Raw genomic sequence first — 18,813 nt, forward strand, 5'->3', positions numbered from 1 at the left:
AAAAATGACTAAGAATCCTTAAAATACTTATCCAGAGATAATCAACCCCTTGGTGAATTATTTAAAACCATGTGTGAGTCTCTTTCCTTTAAAGACACTTATTTTCTCTTCCGTGCAACACCCAAAAATGTTTACATAATTTTTTTCATATATTTTTTGCTTATTGTGTGTAGACATATATAAACATATATATATATATATATATATATATATATATATATATATATACAGTACAGACCAAAAGTTTGGACACACCTTCTCATTCAAAGAGTTTTCTTTATTTTCATGACTATGAAAATTGTAGATTCACACTGAAGGCATCAAAACTATGAATTAACACATGTGGAATTATATATGGAATTATATACATAACAAAAAAGTGTGCAACAACAGAAAATATGTCATATTCTAGGTTCTTCAAAGTAGCCACCTTTTGCTTTGATTACTGCTTTGCACACTCTTGGCATTCTCTAGATGAGCTTCAAGAGGTAGTCACCTGAAATGGTCTTCCAACACTCTTGAAGGAGTTCCCCGAGAGATGCTTAGCACTTGTTGGCCCTTTTGCCTTCTGTCTGCGGTCCAGCTCACCCCTAAACCATCTCGATTGGGTTCAGGTCCGGTGACTGTGGAGGCCAGGTCATCTGGCGCAGCACCCCATCACTCTCCTTCTTGGTCAAATAGCCCTTGATGCCTTCAGTGTGACTCTACAATTTTCATAGTCATGAAAATAAAGAAAACTCTTTGATTGAGAAGGTGTGTCTAAACTTTTGGTCTGTACTGTATATATATATATATATATACGTGTGTGTGTGTGTGTGTGTGTGTGTGTGTATTCATGACTATCACAGCGTTCCTGCTTCTGTTTCAGGGTTGCCAAGTCTTGGTATCAACAATCAAAAATAGCCCCGAAGTAGACCATATCCCAACTATCAAAAATCAAAATATTAAATTCCCATACCTAAAATACATATATTTACAGTCACTGTTATGTAAATTGAACATCACTATATCATAGTGATCACACAGCTCAAAGGCTCCTACCAGAGTTTTATCATTGATAGAATACAAAATGTTTCAAAACAAACATTTCAGTCAAATATAATTTATATAATATTTCAAACATTTAACCCACGGGGGAAAAATGGCAAAAGTAGCACAATTCTACAGGAAAACCACAGACTTGACAACCCCGGCTGGGATTTTATCCCATAACATATGTGTGGATGAACATAATGGTACGATCCTGGCTTAAATGACTTGTGACACAGCACTGCCTCTAGCCATGGGATATATACTTGCTGGTTTTAAAAATAATTGAAATACTAATAAAAAAAGGAAAGTGCCGGGAGCCAGTGGTAAGTCACACAATGCACACCTACGCAGACTTATCCTAACAGTTGCTCACATATAAGCAGGAACGCACAAGATTTGTACGTCACAAGGTTGAAGAAGTTAAAGAGCAATGTATTGATTCTGTCAGTGCACATTTAGTAAGCCTGAAATCAGAATGGGTGACTTATTTCTGTAAATGGTTTAAGCAAGGGCAAATCTCTTTAGGATGGACTAACAAGAACTTCCATTGGATACTTCCTCTCACAAACACAACAATATATTTGTTTTAAATTGAAACATATTTTCTTTAATTCTGCTCATCTAATAGTGAAATTGGCTGTTTCTGGCTTGGTATCATTTGAAGCAGCTGTCATCACATCACACAAGATGCACATTCCTGTTACTGCTTTCTGTGGGAAAGTGCTTGTCGAGACATTAAATGAGAATCTAATTCAAATTGAGCTATCCAAATATGTAAATGTCAAAACCTTTAGGGTTTTTTTAGGTTCACTGTGCCTCGTTTCTAAAACAATTGCTTCCACTTATTCTTGCTGCTGCGCATCTTCTGAAGGCATTAGAGATTCTAATGTGCTGGTCATAGCAAACATTCCTTTACTCTTCCAGTTATCCTGTTGTCGGGAGTAGCTCAAGCATGTGGAGTATGTCAGAAATTGAACGGGCATCTGTATGCGGTATCCAGTGTAGAAAGCATCAACGATAATAATAATGGGTTCTGTTTGCTTTTGACTTGATGCTTGTATCCGATGGAGACAGGTGTCAGGTATTTAGACAATTTTTCAAGTTCTGACAGTTGAAAACCCCACAGAAAATAACATTTCCTGACTAATTGAACAATAGCTTTAATGAAGTTTTTCCGTCCCTGTTTTGTCTACTGTTAGCAGAAAGTGCAAGAAGCAGGGTCTTTACGCTTTCTCTAGCAATCTTTTTTTTTTTTTGCCCTATTCTGTTTTTAGTTTATTTACTGATTTACATTATGTAGCAACAATCCCTTTTGAGGGGTGCAAAAGAATGTGCTGAACTAAAGAAAGAATAATGGACATGAGTCAGCATGGACAGGAAGCAAGAATGTACTTGCATCCTGTTCTTGTGGACGACTGAATTTGGCCATTAGTATTGACCTTTATTCTAAAGCATCTCATAGAGGACACAACTTTAAAAGAACCTGCCACACAACCTTTCAAGCTGTCATACAGCAGAAGCGTAGGCAAGATGAAGAGGACAGTAGTTCAGAAGGCTTGACTCCATGGTGAATATGCCCTTGACCTTTCAGACTATTCAGTTCTAGTCAGTCTGATAGAGAACTAAAGAGAGTTGGGGAAAGAGGACATAACAAAACAGTTTTTTTTAATGGAATTTACAGTGACATTTTGATCTCCTTATTTGTAATGAAGGAATATGACTAAAGACAAAACACTCAGTACCATTATTTATCATTGCATAACCCCATTTAAATAACTAGTAACAGATTACATAAAAAAAAGAACAATTCATTTTTTCATGAAAATATTATTAATATTTCTTTTTACTGATGTCTTGTTTCAAATAAAAACAGGAACCTCTAATTTGCATATTTTTCCACTTGGCCTTAGCCTCAAAATATGCATCATTTCATAAATTCTACATTAGATTTTTTTTTCTAGCATTAAATATTAATAAGATCTGTCAAATTTCAGAATTCCATCTGAGTGCTGCTCACATGGCTTTAGTATATGGCACTGTTTGAAATAAATCAACTGAAACACACTGCACCCTTGTGGCCAAAACAAATCAATGCTCTGGTTTGGTCTGTAGACCTTATCGGAATAGTATCAATGTTTTTTTTTTTTTGACAAAAACGAGGCTGTGAGGGATAATAGTAAAATTGTTGTACTGCAAAATTGTTATGAAGGCAACACTGGATATAATTTAATTTAATAATAAAGAAATAAATGTCCACCTGATAAACCACTGTTTTAGTAAAAAAATAATAATAATAATAATAAAAAAAACAATATTGTAATAATATCATTGTTTAGGTACCAAACATCTGTACAATCCACTTTTATATTATATTCATGTAATCTCTTTTTAAGAACAACTGTCTTTGTCAGTCATGCAGAAGTGTCTCAGGTTTATCGTACCCAAATAATCTAAAGTCTGTTTAATAAAGATTATACAGTTTTCTTCTGTCAGCTACTGAAATGTTTGCAAACCAGTCTCGCTCCCAGTTAGCAGCTGTCCTGTTGCGGTACCCTGGGGGAAAGCAAATCAGATTTTTCATCCCAAGAATCTTCAACAAATGTTCTGTATCCTCATTAAGTGTTTCCATTTTCCCAACAAAGTCATACTCAATTTGGCACGGATGGCAGAGTCTGTACTGCTGCCAGTGCTCATTGAAAGGCTTCTCCTTTTCAGTCTGTGGTCTGTGGATCTAACAGGTACTTAATAAAGTGAGTAAAGGACAATCTGATACCTGCGGCGAAGGCTTCTTGAACAGAGTCAGGGGACTTTGAAATATTTGCATAACGCTGAAGCATTACAGGGCCAAACTGTCTGTAGAAATCCTCATTAGGCAGAGAATACTTGTTCCGGAAAGTATTAACAGTTTAATTATTTTCAAGTTTAAATTAATTTTTACATACCTTTTTATCTCAATTCTGAGTTACATTATTGTGGTTGTATTAATAGGTGATGCTATTAGTGTTTATTAAATAATGCTACATCTAATTGATTTAACTTTCATATGAGAATGCATCATTCATGGGATCTGTTCACTTGTCCGTAAGTTTTGCCTCTTTGTCGCCATATCTGTTTGAAACCTGCAATAGCAATTCCCTCTCAATGCTGCGATGATGTCATCGCTATGGGAATACCTCCAATGTGACGAATGTCTGAAGCCCATATACCATAATGCCAATTTATTGGCCAATATAGCAAAATAGCGCTTAGCACAGCCTAGAACTGTTTTTACAAATCATGCAATGGTGACTCAGACTGCAGAGTGAGCAGTGTCTTTCCTGTCTCTACCCCTGCACTGCATTAAGGCACATATATTGATTTGGCACGTACACTTCCAACTCTTGTTCATGTGATTGTTTTTAAGCACTGTCTCCACAGCTGACATCTGCTGTGCGCTATTTTTTTTGGCGCGCCATGCTACCTAACACTAGTTTGCCTGGCTAATCGTTATTATTCTTTCAGCTCCACTGCTGTTTTAAGCTAGAACAAACATTGGACTCTGTGCTATGAGCTGGCTCTGTGGAGTCTTGCAATGCACTTCAGGCTACCAACACTATTTGCACAAATAATTTGGGCTGATTTTGACCATTCTCCGTGCCTTAGCTTTGGAGTTCGAGAAGATAGCCCTAAAGCCATTAGTGCAGGGTCTATGTAGACATCCAAATCCCAAATCTGTTTCTACTGTTTCCCAAATTGCAGACCACAGTTGGATGCAGTTTTCCTCCAACCCAGGTGTCTCGGGGCCTAATGAGTGAGCATCAGGCTGCTGTATGGTTACACCATCCAGCTTTTATGGGTTGATTGCATTTGCATTACTTAATCTTATGCTTGGAGTAAGCAATTTCAAGATGCTGACACAAGTTCATCCTATCTCTATCTGAACCGGAGATTGGTTTGTGAACCATCGATCTAAAGATTCATACTTCTGCATCCAGATTGGCAAGAGACACAGGAAGCTCCTCAGGTTTACTTTTGGAATAAAACTTGCCAATACTGTATTCGTTCCTGTCGATCAGAGTAGTTCATGTCCCAGGTCCCCTGAACTCAGGAGTGGACTTACTTTTGTGACAGAGTTTGGAGATTACACCCTCAGGTGGTGAGTCTCATGTGGCAGAGGTTCGGCTAAGTGGAAGTGGATTTGTTGCTTAGAGCATGCGCATTGCCTGCTCTGGTTTCCTTGCCTCCTCCGTCGCCTCTGGGTGTGGACGCTATAATCCAAGAATGACCAAGGACCAGTTTTATGCCTTCCTGTCGATCTGTTTGCCCACAAACGATTGTGTTCAGTGTAAAGTTGGTCAGAGTGAGGATCTGTTGTTGGTGGAGCCGTTTTGGCACATTCATATGTGGTTCTCAGAGTTGGTCAGTCTGTTAGCAGACCCCCTTGGGAGGTCACCTCAGACATGGCCTGCTGACTCAGGCTCGGAGCATGATTTGGACATCCCCATCAGGATTTTTGGAACTAATGGGTGTGACCCCTGAGGCGGAGTTGTAATGTGTTCCGGTCTCTTTGCAGAGATTACAAACAATATTCTTAATTCTAGTGCTCCCTCCAAGTGGACACAATCTGGACCCAGTCCATTACCCTGCTTGGAGCTGCCACAGGTTTTTGTGGCTGTCTTATCGGCTGAGCATTACCCATAGAGTTGTTTCAGCGGGATGTCAACCAAGCTTACATATGTAACCGAGATGTTATTTGCAGAATTATCTTCTTTATGTGGTTATGCATCGGCAGACTCCAGGCTCCAGACTTTGGATAATTTTTCAAAAAAGAAGAATATATATATTATGGAATGTGAATTTAAACAGCGATGTAACCCGATGTTATTAAACACCAGATTTCATTAAAGTTGATCAGGGATCAGTTTATGTCCATGTCAGTTTGGTTAACTTTTAACCAATTAATTAATTTTCCTTTGAACAAACCAATATGGACTTTGACACTTGACATTTTAATATATATGTTTTTTTTAAATAAATAAATTAAGCCATAAGCATTTCATCAGTTTACACAGTACATTTAGAGAAAAAATTTAGCTATTCTGAAACATGCTTTATTTCCAAGCATATGTTTATATATACATTTATATGCTTTCACGTCAAATAAATTGGCTTTAAATTATTCATCCAAAAAAAAAATTGTATGTATTGTCAGTTTCAAAGCAAAGAAAAATAACTTGCATAACATAGTCTCAGCTGTACATTTTAGTGAAAAAATGTTCTCTTGTATATGAACGAAAAACTCAGACAAATTACTTTTTTACAGTATGTTTGGTTTTTTGCCATCCTTCATTCTTTCTGTTGACATCGGTCATTCCTTTTTGTCTAGGATTTTCATTGGTGGACTTCTTGTAATTGCCTGGTTGCTGTAGGAGATTGCTGGAGTAAGAAACATCTCCTAGGCCTAAAAAAAATTTGGCAACTTGGGTTGGACTACAAAACAAATCACATCCTTCCAACTAATTTCACAATTAAAAACAAAAGAATGTTGCTACTGTAAATAGCAAGATAATTTTTTTTTTACCTTGCTGTCGTTTGTAGGTTGTCTGTCCTCGTTTGACATCAGAGTGTTTTTGATGGATGATGCTGGGTGGTGTTCCCCTGATCTCTAACTTCTCAAGCTGCACTTCACCTAAATTCATATATCATTTTTTTCACAATTTGCTAATTTTTAGGCCTGTTTCACAGATATACAGCATGAAAGCAGCACACAATGATTTTGGTACCCTTGTTAAAAAATAAAAAAACTCAATTGTGTTAATGGATAAATGACACAAAGTTCTCCATTTTCTAATAAAGGTTACATCCATATTCTAGGCTGTATAACAGTTTGCTTGAGTTTGGAAAGCAGTTCTGTACCTGTAAAGTGAGAGACAGTGTTTTTCACTTTAGCTACTGGGGGTGTTAAAGGGTTTCCAGCACCACTGTTGAGTGGCTGGATCACGTTTAATGCTGGTCGAACAAGCCTGTTGTCTGAGATGCTCTTCAAAGCTGGATATCTGGAAGGGTTTTGTCTTGGTTTTTGTACGTGCTGTGGTAAAAACAGATAAAATTAAGCAGCCTCTTCAATAATGTAAGTTGAGATTTACAGTTTTTCCCATCTTTTTACATAGACACCTGTTTGCTCAATTAAATTAGGTTATAATTTCTCATACGACCCACTGTAAAAAAAACACAAAAGCACACTGTAGTAACGCAAGTCCACCAAAGCATTTCTAGCCATCTGAAAATGCCCGGCGCTCTGCTGAAAACGCCCAGATGTGAGTGCTTGAGAGCACAGTATTTTCTTTTGTCAGTTGAGATGATGTTGTTGCTATGACATGCAATATCTGCTGAAGTAATATGGCAGATGCATCAAGAATTAAATGTTTCTCCAAGCATTATTTTTCATAACAATATTATGGTAGTCCGGCAATTCCATCTGGTAAAGACTTAAATACTCGGAGACAAGCAAAACTCTCCATTGTTGTTCTGTCATAGTACAAGCGGGCTGTGATTCTTGGTCGGTATTAGTCACCAAGAAAAAAACACCTTCGCGCTCAGCATGAAAAAGACACTCAGCTTGGCATTTAAAAAAACGCAGCGTTCCCATTTCAAAACAATTAAAAGAATGTGCTGGAAAAAAGGCTTTAGTGCACACATGGCCTAAACGTAGTAGCTTGTTTGGGATTAGTAACTTTTTTATAATGTTTTTGAAAGAAGTCTCTTTTGCTCACCAATACTGCATTTATTTGATCAAAAATACAGCAAAACAGTTATATAGTGAATTTTTGTTATCATTTAAAATAAATGCTTGGATATATTTTCAAATGTTATTTATTCCTGTGAATTTTCAGCATCATTACTCTTCAGTCTTCAGTCTTACATGATCCTTCAGAAATCATATTAATATGCTGATTTGGTGCTCAAAAAAATATTTCAATGTTGAAAACAGTTGTACTGCCTAATATTTTTGTGGAAACCATGATGCATTTTGCTTTCAGCATTCTTTGATATATAGAAAGTAAAAAAAATTTATTTTAAATGTATTTTTTTTTTGTAGCCATATAAATAAATGCCTTAACTGTAATTTTGGATTAATTTAATGGATCCTTGCTGAATGAAAGTATTAATAAAAAAAAAAATTATAATAATCTCAAATTTTGAACGATAGTGTAAATATATAGCATATTCAAAGCTCACTGTAACAACAGCGATGCAGGTACACATAGATACACTCCTACCCTTTTGCTTGCTTCAAAAGACCTGGACCGTTTCTTGTGTTGGTTTCTCTCAGGCAGCTCTCTTCTGGCTTCCGTTGTCTTTAGGTCCTGCTTCGACTTAGACCTGCCTCCATGTCTTGGGGTGTTTCTTTTGACCTCAGAAGACTCTTCTGCCAAAGTAGAAACTAGACTGTCCATACTTACTGAGGATTTGAGCCCTGTGGTCAAAGCCAAACCGGCCACTCTGGAATTGGTCGCCTTCACTAGGTGTGAGCGACGTTTCGCTGCAATTACTGAGATGCTCTTGGTGTAACTAACAATTTCCCTCAGAGTGTCTGGACTCACAGCTTCAGTAGGACTAATGGGAGTTGAATCCTTAACAGCACAAACCTGCTCAAAGACATTAAGCCACATTTCAAACTACTGTACATTGCTATGCCATCTAAATCAATTATATACTTATTTCAACATTGATTAAGATAATTGTTTACCTTCATGTTTACCTGTTTGATTTCATTTACTGATATTTTCTGATTAATTTATGGATTACTTTAATTCTGATACTCAGAAGTGTTTCTTGTGAGTCTATCTGATATAATGCCATTTGTTTACACAGTAAAAGATGAGATGATTCTGTCAGTTGGTATGGCTCTGTGTCTATGAGCGCTTCTGTGTTTTTACCTTTATTGAAAGTGCTGGGCTAGAAGATAAGTGGTGCCGTCTCTGTGGCTGAGGTTTAGACAATGGTTTGAAAACTCTGTTACTGTCACTATGATAAGGAAGATATAAACAAGATGGATGAAAGCAAACCACATCTGTTGTTATTTCAGTTGAACGATGCAGTCTACTTTCCTCAATACATACTTTACCTGTCATAATCCAGCCCAGAGGAAGAAGAATCACAGGGGTGTTTATCTAAAGGACTGAACTTCCTGTTGTTCTGCTGTTCTGCTGAGATCACATCAAGTCTCACCTGGCTGGCCATAATCATAAGAGAGTTATCCTGTATAAACAGAAATAAATAATTGACACACTACCGTTCAACAGTTTGGGATAAGTAAAATTTCTGCTGAAAATAAATTACATTACATTTTAAAGTATATTATAATAGAAATTTGTTTTAAATTGCAAAAATATTACAATAATCATAACATGATATTACTGTTTTTTTTTCTTGTATTTTTGATTAAATAAATGCGCTTCGGTGAGAAGAAGAGACTTATTTAAATAGCAATTAAAAGGGAAAAGAAAATGAGAAATAAAGGAAGAGATGAAATAGAATATAAACAAGTGTCGCTCACAACTCTGGGGTTTGTGGTAAAAGTGTGAAGGTTGACAATTTGGTCTATGCTTCCCTCACTTAATTCACTAAAGTACAGTGAATAAAGCTCTTGTAACTCCTCAGGTACACAAAGTCCTTGATCTGTGGACAGAATTAATGAATATAAATATTTGATCTAATGTTTATAATGTCAGATGCTATAATCTGTCTCTTTAAAGACATCAGCCCATTTCAGTGACCCACACCTTCAATTAGAGCCTTCTGCTGGTGTATGATGTCATCACAGAGCGTCCGCTGCTGCTCATGGTGCTGGATGATGAAGTCTTTTGTTCTGAGAACATATTCTTTACAGAGAACAGCTGACTGGATTTCAGTTTTTTCAAGTTCCAGCTCATGAACCTTGCAAAGCAATGTAAGTATGTCTCTCTGTTCACGGTTACTTATGCGTTTAGGAAGCAACTCCTCAATCTTAGATGACTTTAGTTTCATGGTCATTAATTTTTCTTCCAGTTGACGCTGAAAAAAGGGTAGAAACCAATAGGGAAATAACCAAAAAATTTTTTTTAAAAAAAGATGAAAACGTAAAACAGCTTGCTTTAAAATATGAGAATTTTATATGCAGTACTGCTGTTACTCCTTGACATGTTATGTCAGATTTCCATTTGCATTCATAACTCCTTTAAAATGAGTCTTAATTACTAAATGAACATAATTACTTTGAGCTCCATTGTCTTTCCCTGTTCAGCCAGTAGTGGGCCAATCTCCTCTCGAGCTGCTGTGACAAACTGTGGCTCCTCTGGTCCACTCTCTTGCTCTTCCTCCTTATCTCTGTCTGATTTCTCTTCAGTTACTTTTCCTCTCCCTTGCCGGGCACGTGCTCTGTCACGCTCCCAACTACAAGAGGAGGAAAAGAGAAAGAGGGTTGATGTGAGATGAAAATAAGAAAAAGTTATAATACTGTAGGGAAGGGGTCTATTTATAACAAGGAGTATAGTATTTTTTACTACACTAATGTATTTACTTTTTTTTTTCTTATCATTTTTTTTATTTGATCAGTAAGGTGGTAATGACATACCGTATTTGGATGACAAGCCCAAAATAAATACACTCAAATTTAAATGTTTTACATTTTAACACTCTTAAAAATACAGAAAAATTAATTAAATAGACAAAATAACATAAGGCATTAATCATATATATCCTTAAAAAGGTTTTTCTTTTTCATTTTTCTTTTTTATACGTTTCATTTTATTACATTTTTATTTTTATTCATCCTCAAATTGTTCCAAACTTTAATTTCTTCTGTTGAACACAAAAGAAGATCTTTTGATGAATGTTGATAACTAAACAGTTGCCTGTAGCCGCTGACTTTCATAGTATGGTAAAAAATACTATGGAAGTCAATGGCTACTCCCAGAAACTGTTTGATTACCAACATTAATCAAAATATGTTCAACAGAAGAAAGAAGTTCCTATACTAATTAATAAGAAGGTGAATAAATGATGACAAAATTGTAATCTTTGGGTGAACTATCCGTTTAACGTTATTATTTTTAAATGGTTTTAGTTTTAGATAACTATAATAATCCTGTCCCTAATTGAAGAATTACTGATGGTTGGAACTCTGTCTGTATGTTTAAGTGTTTACTCTGATATGGTGAGCAGATGTCTAGATGTGTCTATATGAAGTTCCATATTGCAGTTCTCCAGCTCCATGAGGCTGCGCCTGATCTCCATCTGCTCCCTGAAGGCAGACAAGAGCTGCTCCTGCAGTAAAGCCATCTCACCATGACTGTACTGCTGCACCTCAGCTAAAAACAGCCCATACAGAGAAAGCAGATGGCAATCATAAAAGAAAAATCTTTAATTTTTTAAATGTAACTGCTATTTCAAGAAAAAATATATATTATTGCTCATACTTGCAGTTAAAGATTTGAACAAACTACTAAGAAAAAAATTTTGTGCATAACTCAAGCAGAGAGTATAATTCAACCTAAAATCCTGATGTAAATAAAAAAGTTTATTTCAATATTATTTGTCAGCTACTGTACCCAAATACCAACATATAAATTGAACACAACCTTGAATTTCATGAATGTCTGCTTTCTCTCCTTTTTGTTGCTCTTGACTCTGTTGGTCAATCTTTGCACGAAGTCGGTCAATTTCACTTCGTAGTTCAGCAATAATTCTTGTATATTGAGCCAGGTGATATGAAACATTCATCAAATTACGTTTCACCTAGAAGAATTTGAAACAGAATAGCAAGAGAGGATCTTGCCTGCATCTCAACACAATGTAATCACAAATACAACCACAATAGGGTGATCAGACACTGAAAATTAAGAGATCTCATTAACACCCATAATTTTATGGAGTACATATGATTAATTTCAACACATTGTGAAAAATCTTTTCAATATTATTCTGAATTAATCATGTTAAAATTTAACAGAAAATACTTTATCAGTGGAATATACACTACTATTCCAAATTTTCTATTCATCAAAGAATCCTGAAGAAAAATATATCACAGCGTCTACACAAATATTAAGCAGTTCAGCACCACTTATGAACAGTTCCTCATAAACCTAAATTTAATTTATTTTAATACTCATTTATTTTGTGTGATACTTCTTTGACTTTTAAATATTAACATCAGTAGTTTTATACTTTGCCTGGTAAATAGTTTAAAATAATCATCTAGATAATGCACATTGTTTAGACAAATACTATTAAGTTAGTGTTTACCTTGGTTCTGATATTTTTGGCTTTGTCTGCATAAACCAGTGTGTTTCTTGACTCTTCAAAGTTGGAGCTGGCAGGACTGATATGGGTTATCATGACTGTGCGACTGTTTCCTCCTAAAGCATCCTGAAATTCACATCAAATTCTATTGCAACTGTGTCAACTGTAAAAAACAAGTCTTCTTAATGATTAAGGAGTTTGTGAATATTGTGTGAGACATTTTTCTCTTAAGTTTATATCTTAAACTAAACCCTTTTTTGTCTTTCAATTCTGAGCATTCAAAATATAAACATGCAATTCAGAGAAAAAAAAATCTAAATTATATGATACAATTTGGACTTTCAAGACTCAGAATAAAAAAAAATTAAAAAAAATGCTAATGTGACTCACAATTTCGAGTTTATATCTCAGAATTCTGAAGTTATATTTTGTCAATTCTGAGATTTGTGAGATAGAAAGTTACAATGACTTTTTTTTTTTTATTATTGGTGGAAATAGGTCCATGGTCCATACATTTTGATCACCTTAAGAAGTCGAGTGAGTTTGCTATCTCTGTAGTTGACAAACTGGGCTCCTTTCCCACCCTTCTCACTCAAGGCATTGATGCAGTTGGCCAGTGCTAACAGGGAACGGTTTATATGTGCTCCTTCCTTCATTCTCTTTCCTCTGTTTTGAGTCTGAGCAAAGAGAATATGTGCTTTAGAACAGGACATAAGACTGTCTGTTGGTGTTCACAGACAAAACAACTGTGTAAGAATGTCTGAATCTAATGAAGAGTGATGTTTTGGCTGCCATATGAGATGTAAGATGCTCAAATTCCTTCATTAGTCTCACATTATATGCATATGAATAATGAAGGCCAGAAGAGCTTAAATATTAATTTCGGTGAAAGATGAGGAAGGGTGCCGAACTATAAAATCTGGCCTCCCTGAGGAATTCCAGGGCTCAATGCTAAGGATTCTAATCGGTTACAAATTTTACCAGCCCTGCTTACATTTTCATTGACCTTGCCACAAAAAAAAAATTAATAGTTGCGGTTATTGTTTTTGAACCATGTTATCTTTTATTCTAATAAATAAGCTTATATGACACCAAAATTTTAAATACCAATAAAATTTTACAATTCTCTGGCCTCTGTTAAAGGCTGTTTACAGACTTTGCAATATTTCCACACAAATAACATTTTGGCCCATAACAGAGATCGGTTAAAATAAAACAAAGATAGGCTACTTGACCAGAACATCTGTAGCCCACTGTATAAATTAAATATACGTAGATTAATTATTGTTAAAGCTACAAAGTTTTTTGCCAAGACTGGTATTTTGACATACTTTGGTATGTACAGTATTTGTCAGAATTTTTAAAATTAACTACGCTTAAAAACATGCAAATGATAAACTTTCATGATGGTGCAGCAGTGGCCTGATCGAGCCGGTGACACATTTTTTCAACTGGCCCGAGCATCTTTCATTCTGGCCCCGGGCCATTGGGTAATTCTTTTTGTCAAGCCCTGAATTTGAAAGCTTATATTTCCAATTCAGCACAACAAAACACCAGCACATACATTTACATTTATTCATTTAGCAGACGCTTTTATCCAAAGCGACTTACAAATGAGGACAGTGGAAGCAATCAAAAACAACAAAAAAAGAGCAATGATATACATACCTGTGATGCTCGCTCAGTTCCTGCCAAGTCTACCATGAATAGCTTCCCCACCCTGACCTCCTCGTTGATATCCTTTAAACGACTCTTTTGCTTGACTGTCACCTGTGAAGCAGACAAAGCAGCAGATGCACACTCAGACTAGTGTGCCAATTTGAGGTCATGTACAGTAGGTAGACAGCCTAATTGGGCTTTACCGCCGCGTGTACCGCTGTAATTCAGTCGCATGTTAAAATCATTCGCGAAACTACCGCCAGGTGGCGCAAAGGGACGGATTGCAAAATGAATATAATTGTAAAATGAGATAAAAGGAAGCAGTAAAACAACAATAACATTATGACATAACATTGTAAAGTCTTTAAAAAATATTCAAACATTTACAGTGAGTTAATTTTAAAATGTAAGATAGTGTGTGTGCGTGCGTGTGTGTGTGTGTGTGTGTGTTCTAGACTTGCCTGAAGTATAGCATGAGAGCGAGATGATGTCTTGTTAGCAGCTGTTGACTCCTGAGTCCTCTGTTTATTTCCTTTTGTCAAAAGAGCCATTATCTAAAATCACAGGCAAACACCAAGTTCAGAAAAACATCATCCTTTATTGGAGATAATAAGGAGAAAACAGGCAAACTGTAGGAAATTAATGGGCAGCAAAAGTAAAAGGTAGTGTATGGTAGACTATTTAAAAGTACCTCTTTAGCATTACATGTAGAGAATTCTGTGATGCCGGCGATTCGTATTTCCCCTTTAGCATCTTCACGCAGCTCAAGGTATCCAGAAGATGGATTTAACAGATCTCTGATGATCTCATTATAAATCTGCAAAGAAGTTCATTAGTTTTTAGTGCATTCAGGACACACTCCGTTTGTAAAGTCTCTAAAGGACAGTACCAAATTTTATGTAATAGTTTTTAATATCTACAAAACAATAAAACTGACCTCTATATATGACATATAAACACTGCAATCCAAATCTTCAGTGCTGTCTTCAATGGCCCTGAAGAGATCATTGAGTGTTCGGATGTAAATGCCAGGCTCAGAATCTAATCCTAACATAGTGTATGTCTTTCCAGCTCCTAAAAAATTAAATGAAGCAGAAAATGTTTCTCTACTTAGTTAAATGCTTAATTTTAGAAGGTTTTCTTGTCTTGTCTGAGGTCATATGCAGACACAATCAATGGTAAGGCAAGGTCTCAGTGAGCAGTCTAAAATGAGCATTTTCATTTATTTTTATCCCATTAGGTTCAAAATTTGTTTGTTTTAGAAGAATTTTAATTTAGGATAATGTGAATGAACAGCATGTGAATTTTTATCCGAACACCAAACAGAAAACGTCATATCAACATTACCCGTGGGTCCATATGCAAAGACTGTGGCATTATAACCAGCAATGACACCATCAATAAGGTTTTTTGTTGTTGCCACATAAACATCCTCCTGAAATAAAGAAAAAGTAAATAACATGGAGGTCTGGCACTTTGATCATGCTGAATCTTTTAAAAATGTAAATGACCTTTAACACACACACACACACACACACACAAATAACCTCAAGACCAATGACTTTCTTTAAAGAAACGGCCCCTTAAATTTTCAGTGACCATGAAGGACAATGATCAAGTATCCCATGACCTACACAAACACAAAAAAATATTTTGTGTGGAAGAGCAGCAACTACTACTGACCTGGGTGGCAGTATAGTCGAATACCACATCAAACATGTATGTTTTTTCACGTGAGCGGTTGGACCTCAGGACATTTTCAGAGTCCTCACAGGGATCCATCAACACCACCATCTGAAGACCATAATTAAAAATGAGAATTAATTCAAAATATTAATCAATTCTTAAACATGAACTTATATGAAAAATATATGACTACATATTATGCAATATGTTGAGACACTCTGTCACTGTCCACTACTATTCAAAAGTAGTTTTTTAATCACTCATACACTCACCAAGACAGCATTTATTTGATCAAAGTTTAGTATAAACAGTTATTTATTTTAAATACATATTTTTGTCCTATTTTACTGTCACTTTTGATCAATTTAATGTGTTCTTGCTGAATAGTATAAATTGTTTTCAAAATATCACTGACCCAAAACATTTGAATGGTAGTGTAGATGGCAAGACAAATCTTTCATATTGTGCTGTTGGACCTGGATTCTTATTAAATGTTGGTTGTGTTTGAGCCTTCCTTCTCTTAGCAAGTTCTCTGAGAAACTGACACCTATTTCTGCTGACACCTACTTTTCCCCCAAGTCTTTTGCACTTAATTCACACCTTTCCTTTTTGGCAAATCTCAGAATGATGCATTCTTTCATAATTTTTTAAATGTCATGACTCTTTTTTTTTGCCTGTTCAACTTTGCCAAAAAATGCCTTATGATTAAACATCTGAAAATAGGGTGTTTGTAAGCTACACTCTCCCTCATTAGCAATGTATATCTTATAAAATCATGAATTATTATGACTGATGTGGTCTGGAATTGGATAAATATGCTTGGAAAAATATGATCAGAATATTGACATGATTATGCATACAAAGAAATGACTGCAGCATGATTCTTTGAATCCTGAGACATCAAGCATAAGCAAAGAAGACAGTAAACCTTATTTACTGACTGTAAACAGGATTTACTGAAGATGAAAGAGAGGATTAGGTCTTTAGACCATCATTCATCATGACAGGCTCTGCAACAGAATCAGGAGTTGTGAACATCGTGCACATGTTTCCAAAACCTGTAATATTTGCACAAATATTAGATAGAGGGGCTAGTTGTCACAAGGCTACATGTCCCTATCTAGGTCAAAAGTCACTAAGGTAAACAATTGATATTCATTCCAGAAAACAATTATTAAAGTAATGCTGGACATGTGTCTCAGTGGTCTTTTGTGTTTGTTGTTTTTTTCCAACCTGTCTGTCAATCTTGTGGGCCACTGCAGTTGCACCCTCCTCGATGTCTGCATCGTTCAGTGGTCGGATGCGCAGAGCAACCTTGAATCAATGTACATCATTTATTTAAAAAAAACACAACTTCTCCCTTCATCCAATTAGGTGCATAGAACATTAACAAAGTGCATTCATATTATTAAAATACAATGAAATTTTGATTCATGTGATAATTAGAATCTTTAAGAACAAATGATCTGTTAACCACTATAGGAGACTGGGGCTAGCTGTCAATTCACTAGTGTTACATCTCAAACTCTATAGTTTTGATACTCCATTAATATCAAGTTAGCAAAGTGTCAACTTTTTAATAAACACCTGTATTAAATTAAAGTTTAACTGTGTTAAGACAAGGCTATGTCAGGTCGGCAAGTTGTCACATGTGGTTTATATGTTTTAAAATATTATAACCCATTACAGTCCTTTAGAAATAATTTTGATCTGCTGAATTGGTTCTCTTATTACTGTAGTATCAATGTTGAAAACAGTTGTGCTGTTTCATATTTGTTGTGAATCATTTTTTCTTGTGTTTTCATTAACTATGTTGCAATTGTATATAATTGTATTTTATAATTGTTTTCCCCTCTTGAATCTGTCAATAAACACTAGGTTCCCTTTAGACAACTTGCCATTCAGTGTGACAACATGCCACAAAAGGTATTTATTTTTTGTAGCCACGACTTTAATGTGTACAGTATGTCTGCAAAGATTGATGTAGTGACTTATTAATGGATGTTATTATTGAGTGTTAAAATTGTTTCAATAGAAACGTTCTCTTCATTTGTTTACCCTCTCCTGTCCCAAAGGAGCCACATTATCATGCATCTCTAGAAGAAGCCTGTTCATTTCCATGCATGAAAATATACAGGCCAAGTAATATTCGCACTGACAGGTGTTCAACATTATTGTTGAATGAACTGTGGTGCATTAGGAAAACGTTGACAGCCTACCGTGAGCTGATGGTCCTCCCACTCTTCTGGCAAGTCCTTCATCTTTTTATTCCCAAGCGACTTCAACCCTGTGCTGTATCACAGCCTGTTTTAACGGACGAGATCAAAATACGCCTCAGTTAGAGCCACGCTAGAATATACTGGTGACTTAACGTGGGTTAGTTAATCTTCTTGATGACTGGGTAATCTCATTCTGAGGCAGGACTGTGCTGGCCCCTGCGGAGGTCCTCGAGTCACCAGCGGACTGTTGTTAACGGTGATAAAACCCCTAGAGCTTTCAAACAACCCAAGCAGGTACTGGGTCAACCCGTCCTCTCAGGAGAAGCTAAAAGAAATATTTTTGTCACTCCAAACCATAGTCATAATCATATTTACTTTGATATTTAGGAGTAAATGAGTGAGAAGGATTTATTAAGTGAAGGATAAAAGGTTAAACGCTCCCGCCTCTTTAAACCAGCCAAGCCACTCGCAGCGCGTGCTGGCGCGAGGAAACGGTTACTGTTACCATGGAGAGATGTACACACAGGTAAAATAACGCGGCGATGTCACTGGAAGATTCGCACATTCACATTAAAAATGGCTTCGCCGCTGAAAAATCAACTACTTTGTCAACTGTTGGGTGTTTAGGGCGTTGAGAGGTGGGACTAATATGAACTCAATGCTTTTGGACAAAATAAACACAACGTTTAAAAATATATATAGTTAATTAATAAACATATATATAGTGTTTTAACAAAAATTAAACCACAGGAGAAACGTCAAGTCACTTACATTTACCATAGGAGTACACACACAATCTTGTAAATTTGTATGGATTCTTTAAAACAATTTCAGTTTGTGGCAAATTCAAATAAAATAAAACATGAAGTAAATTAAATTAAATATATATTTTTTAATATAAAATGTTTTATGATGCTTGTTTAGACACGTCATTTCTAAATTAATAAATTAT

The 18,813-nt window shown here is 35.8% G+C and overlaps 1 protein-coding gene across 4 annotated transcripts; it reads right to left on the reverse strand.

Moving 5' to 3' along the window:
* Nucleotides 1-6,207: 6,207 nt before the first annotated feature.
* On the reverse strand, nucleotides 6,208-18,377 carry LOC132142304 (kinesin-like protein KIF19). 4 transcript variants are annotated; one of them, XM_059552083.1, is made up of 22 exons: nucleotides 17,862-17,914; nucleotides 16,876-16,956; nucleotides 16,580-16,652; nucleotides 15,640-15,750; nucleotides 15,304-15,391; nucleotides 14,894-15,030; nucleotides 14,648-14,773; nucleotides 14,418-14,510; nucleotides 13,966-14,067; nucleotides 12,822-12,974; nucleotides 12,301-12,423; nucleotides 11,634-11,790; nucleotides 11,201-11,363; nucleotides 10,269-10,446; nucleotides 9,798-10,068; nucleotides 9,572-9,693; nucleotides 9,140-9,273; nucleotides 8,952-9,039; nucleotides 8,292-8,660; nucleotides 6,928-7,099; nucleotides 6,593-6,700; nucleotides 6,208-6,472 (listed from the first exon to the last, which is right to left on the reverse strand). In XM_059552083.1, the coding sequence occupies exons 4-22, from the start codon at nucleotides 15,748-15,750 to the stop codon at nucleotides 6,321-6,323; spliced, it is 2,847 nt and encodes a 948-aa protein (XP_059408066.1). In that variant the 5' UTR covers nucleotides 16,580-16,652; nucleotides 16,876-16,956; nucleotides 17,862-17,914; the 3' UTR covers nucleotides 6,208-6,320. The 4 variants fall into 4 exon arrangements, 3 of the variants coding, with proteins under 3 accessions (XP_059408066.1, XP_059408065.1, XP_059408064.1); XM_059552082.1 differs by having other exon boundaries at nucleotides 16,580-16,700; XM_059552081.1 differs by lacking the exon at nucleotides 16,580-16,652 and having other exon boundaries at nucleotides 17,862-18,373.
* Between the last annotated feature and the right edge of the window lie 436 nt (nucleotides 18,378-18,813).

This window comes from Carassius carassius, chromosome 6 (assembly GCF_963082965.1).
Source record: "Carassius carassius chromosome 6, fCarCar2.1, whole genome shotgun sequence".
Lineage (NCBI taxonomy): Eukaryota > Metazoa > Chordata > Actinopteri > Cypriniformes > Cyprinidae > Carassius > Carassius carassius.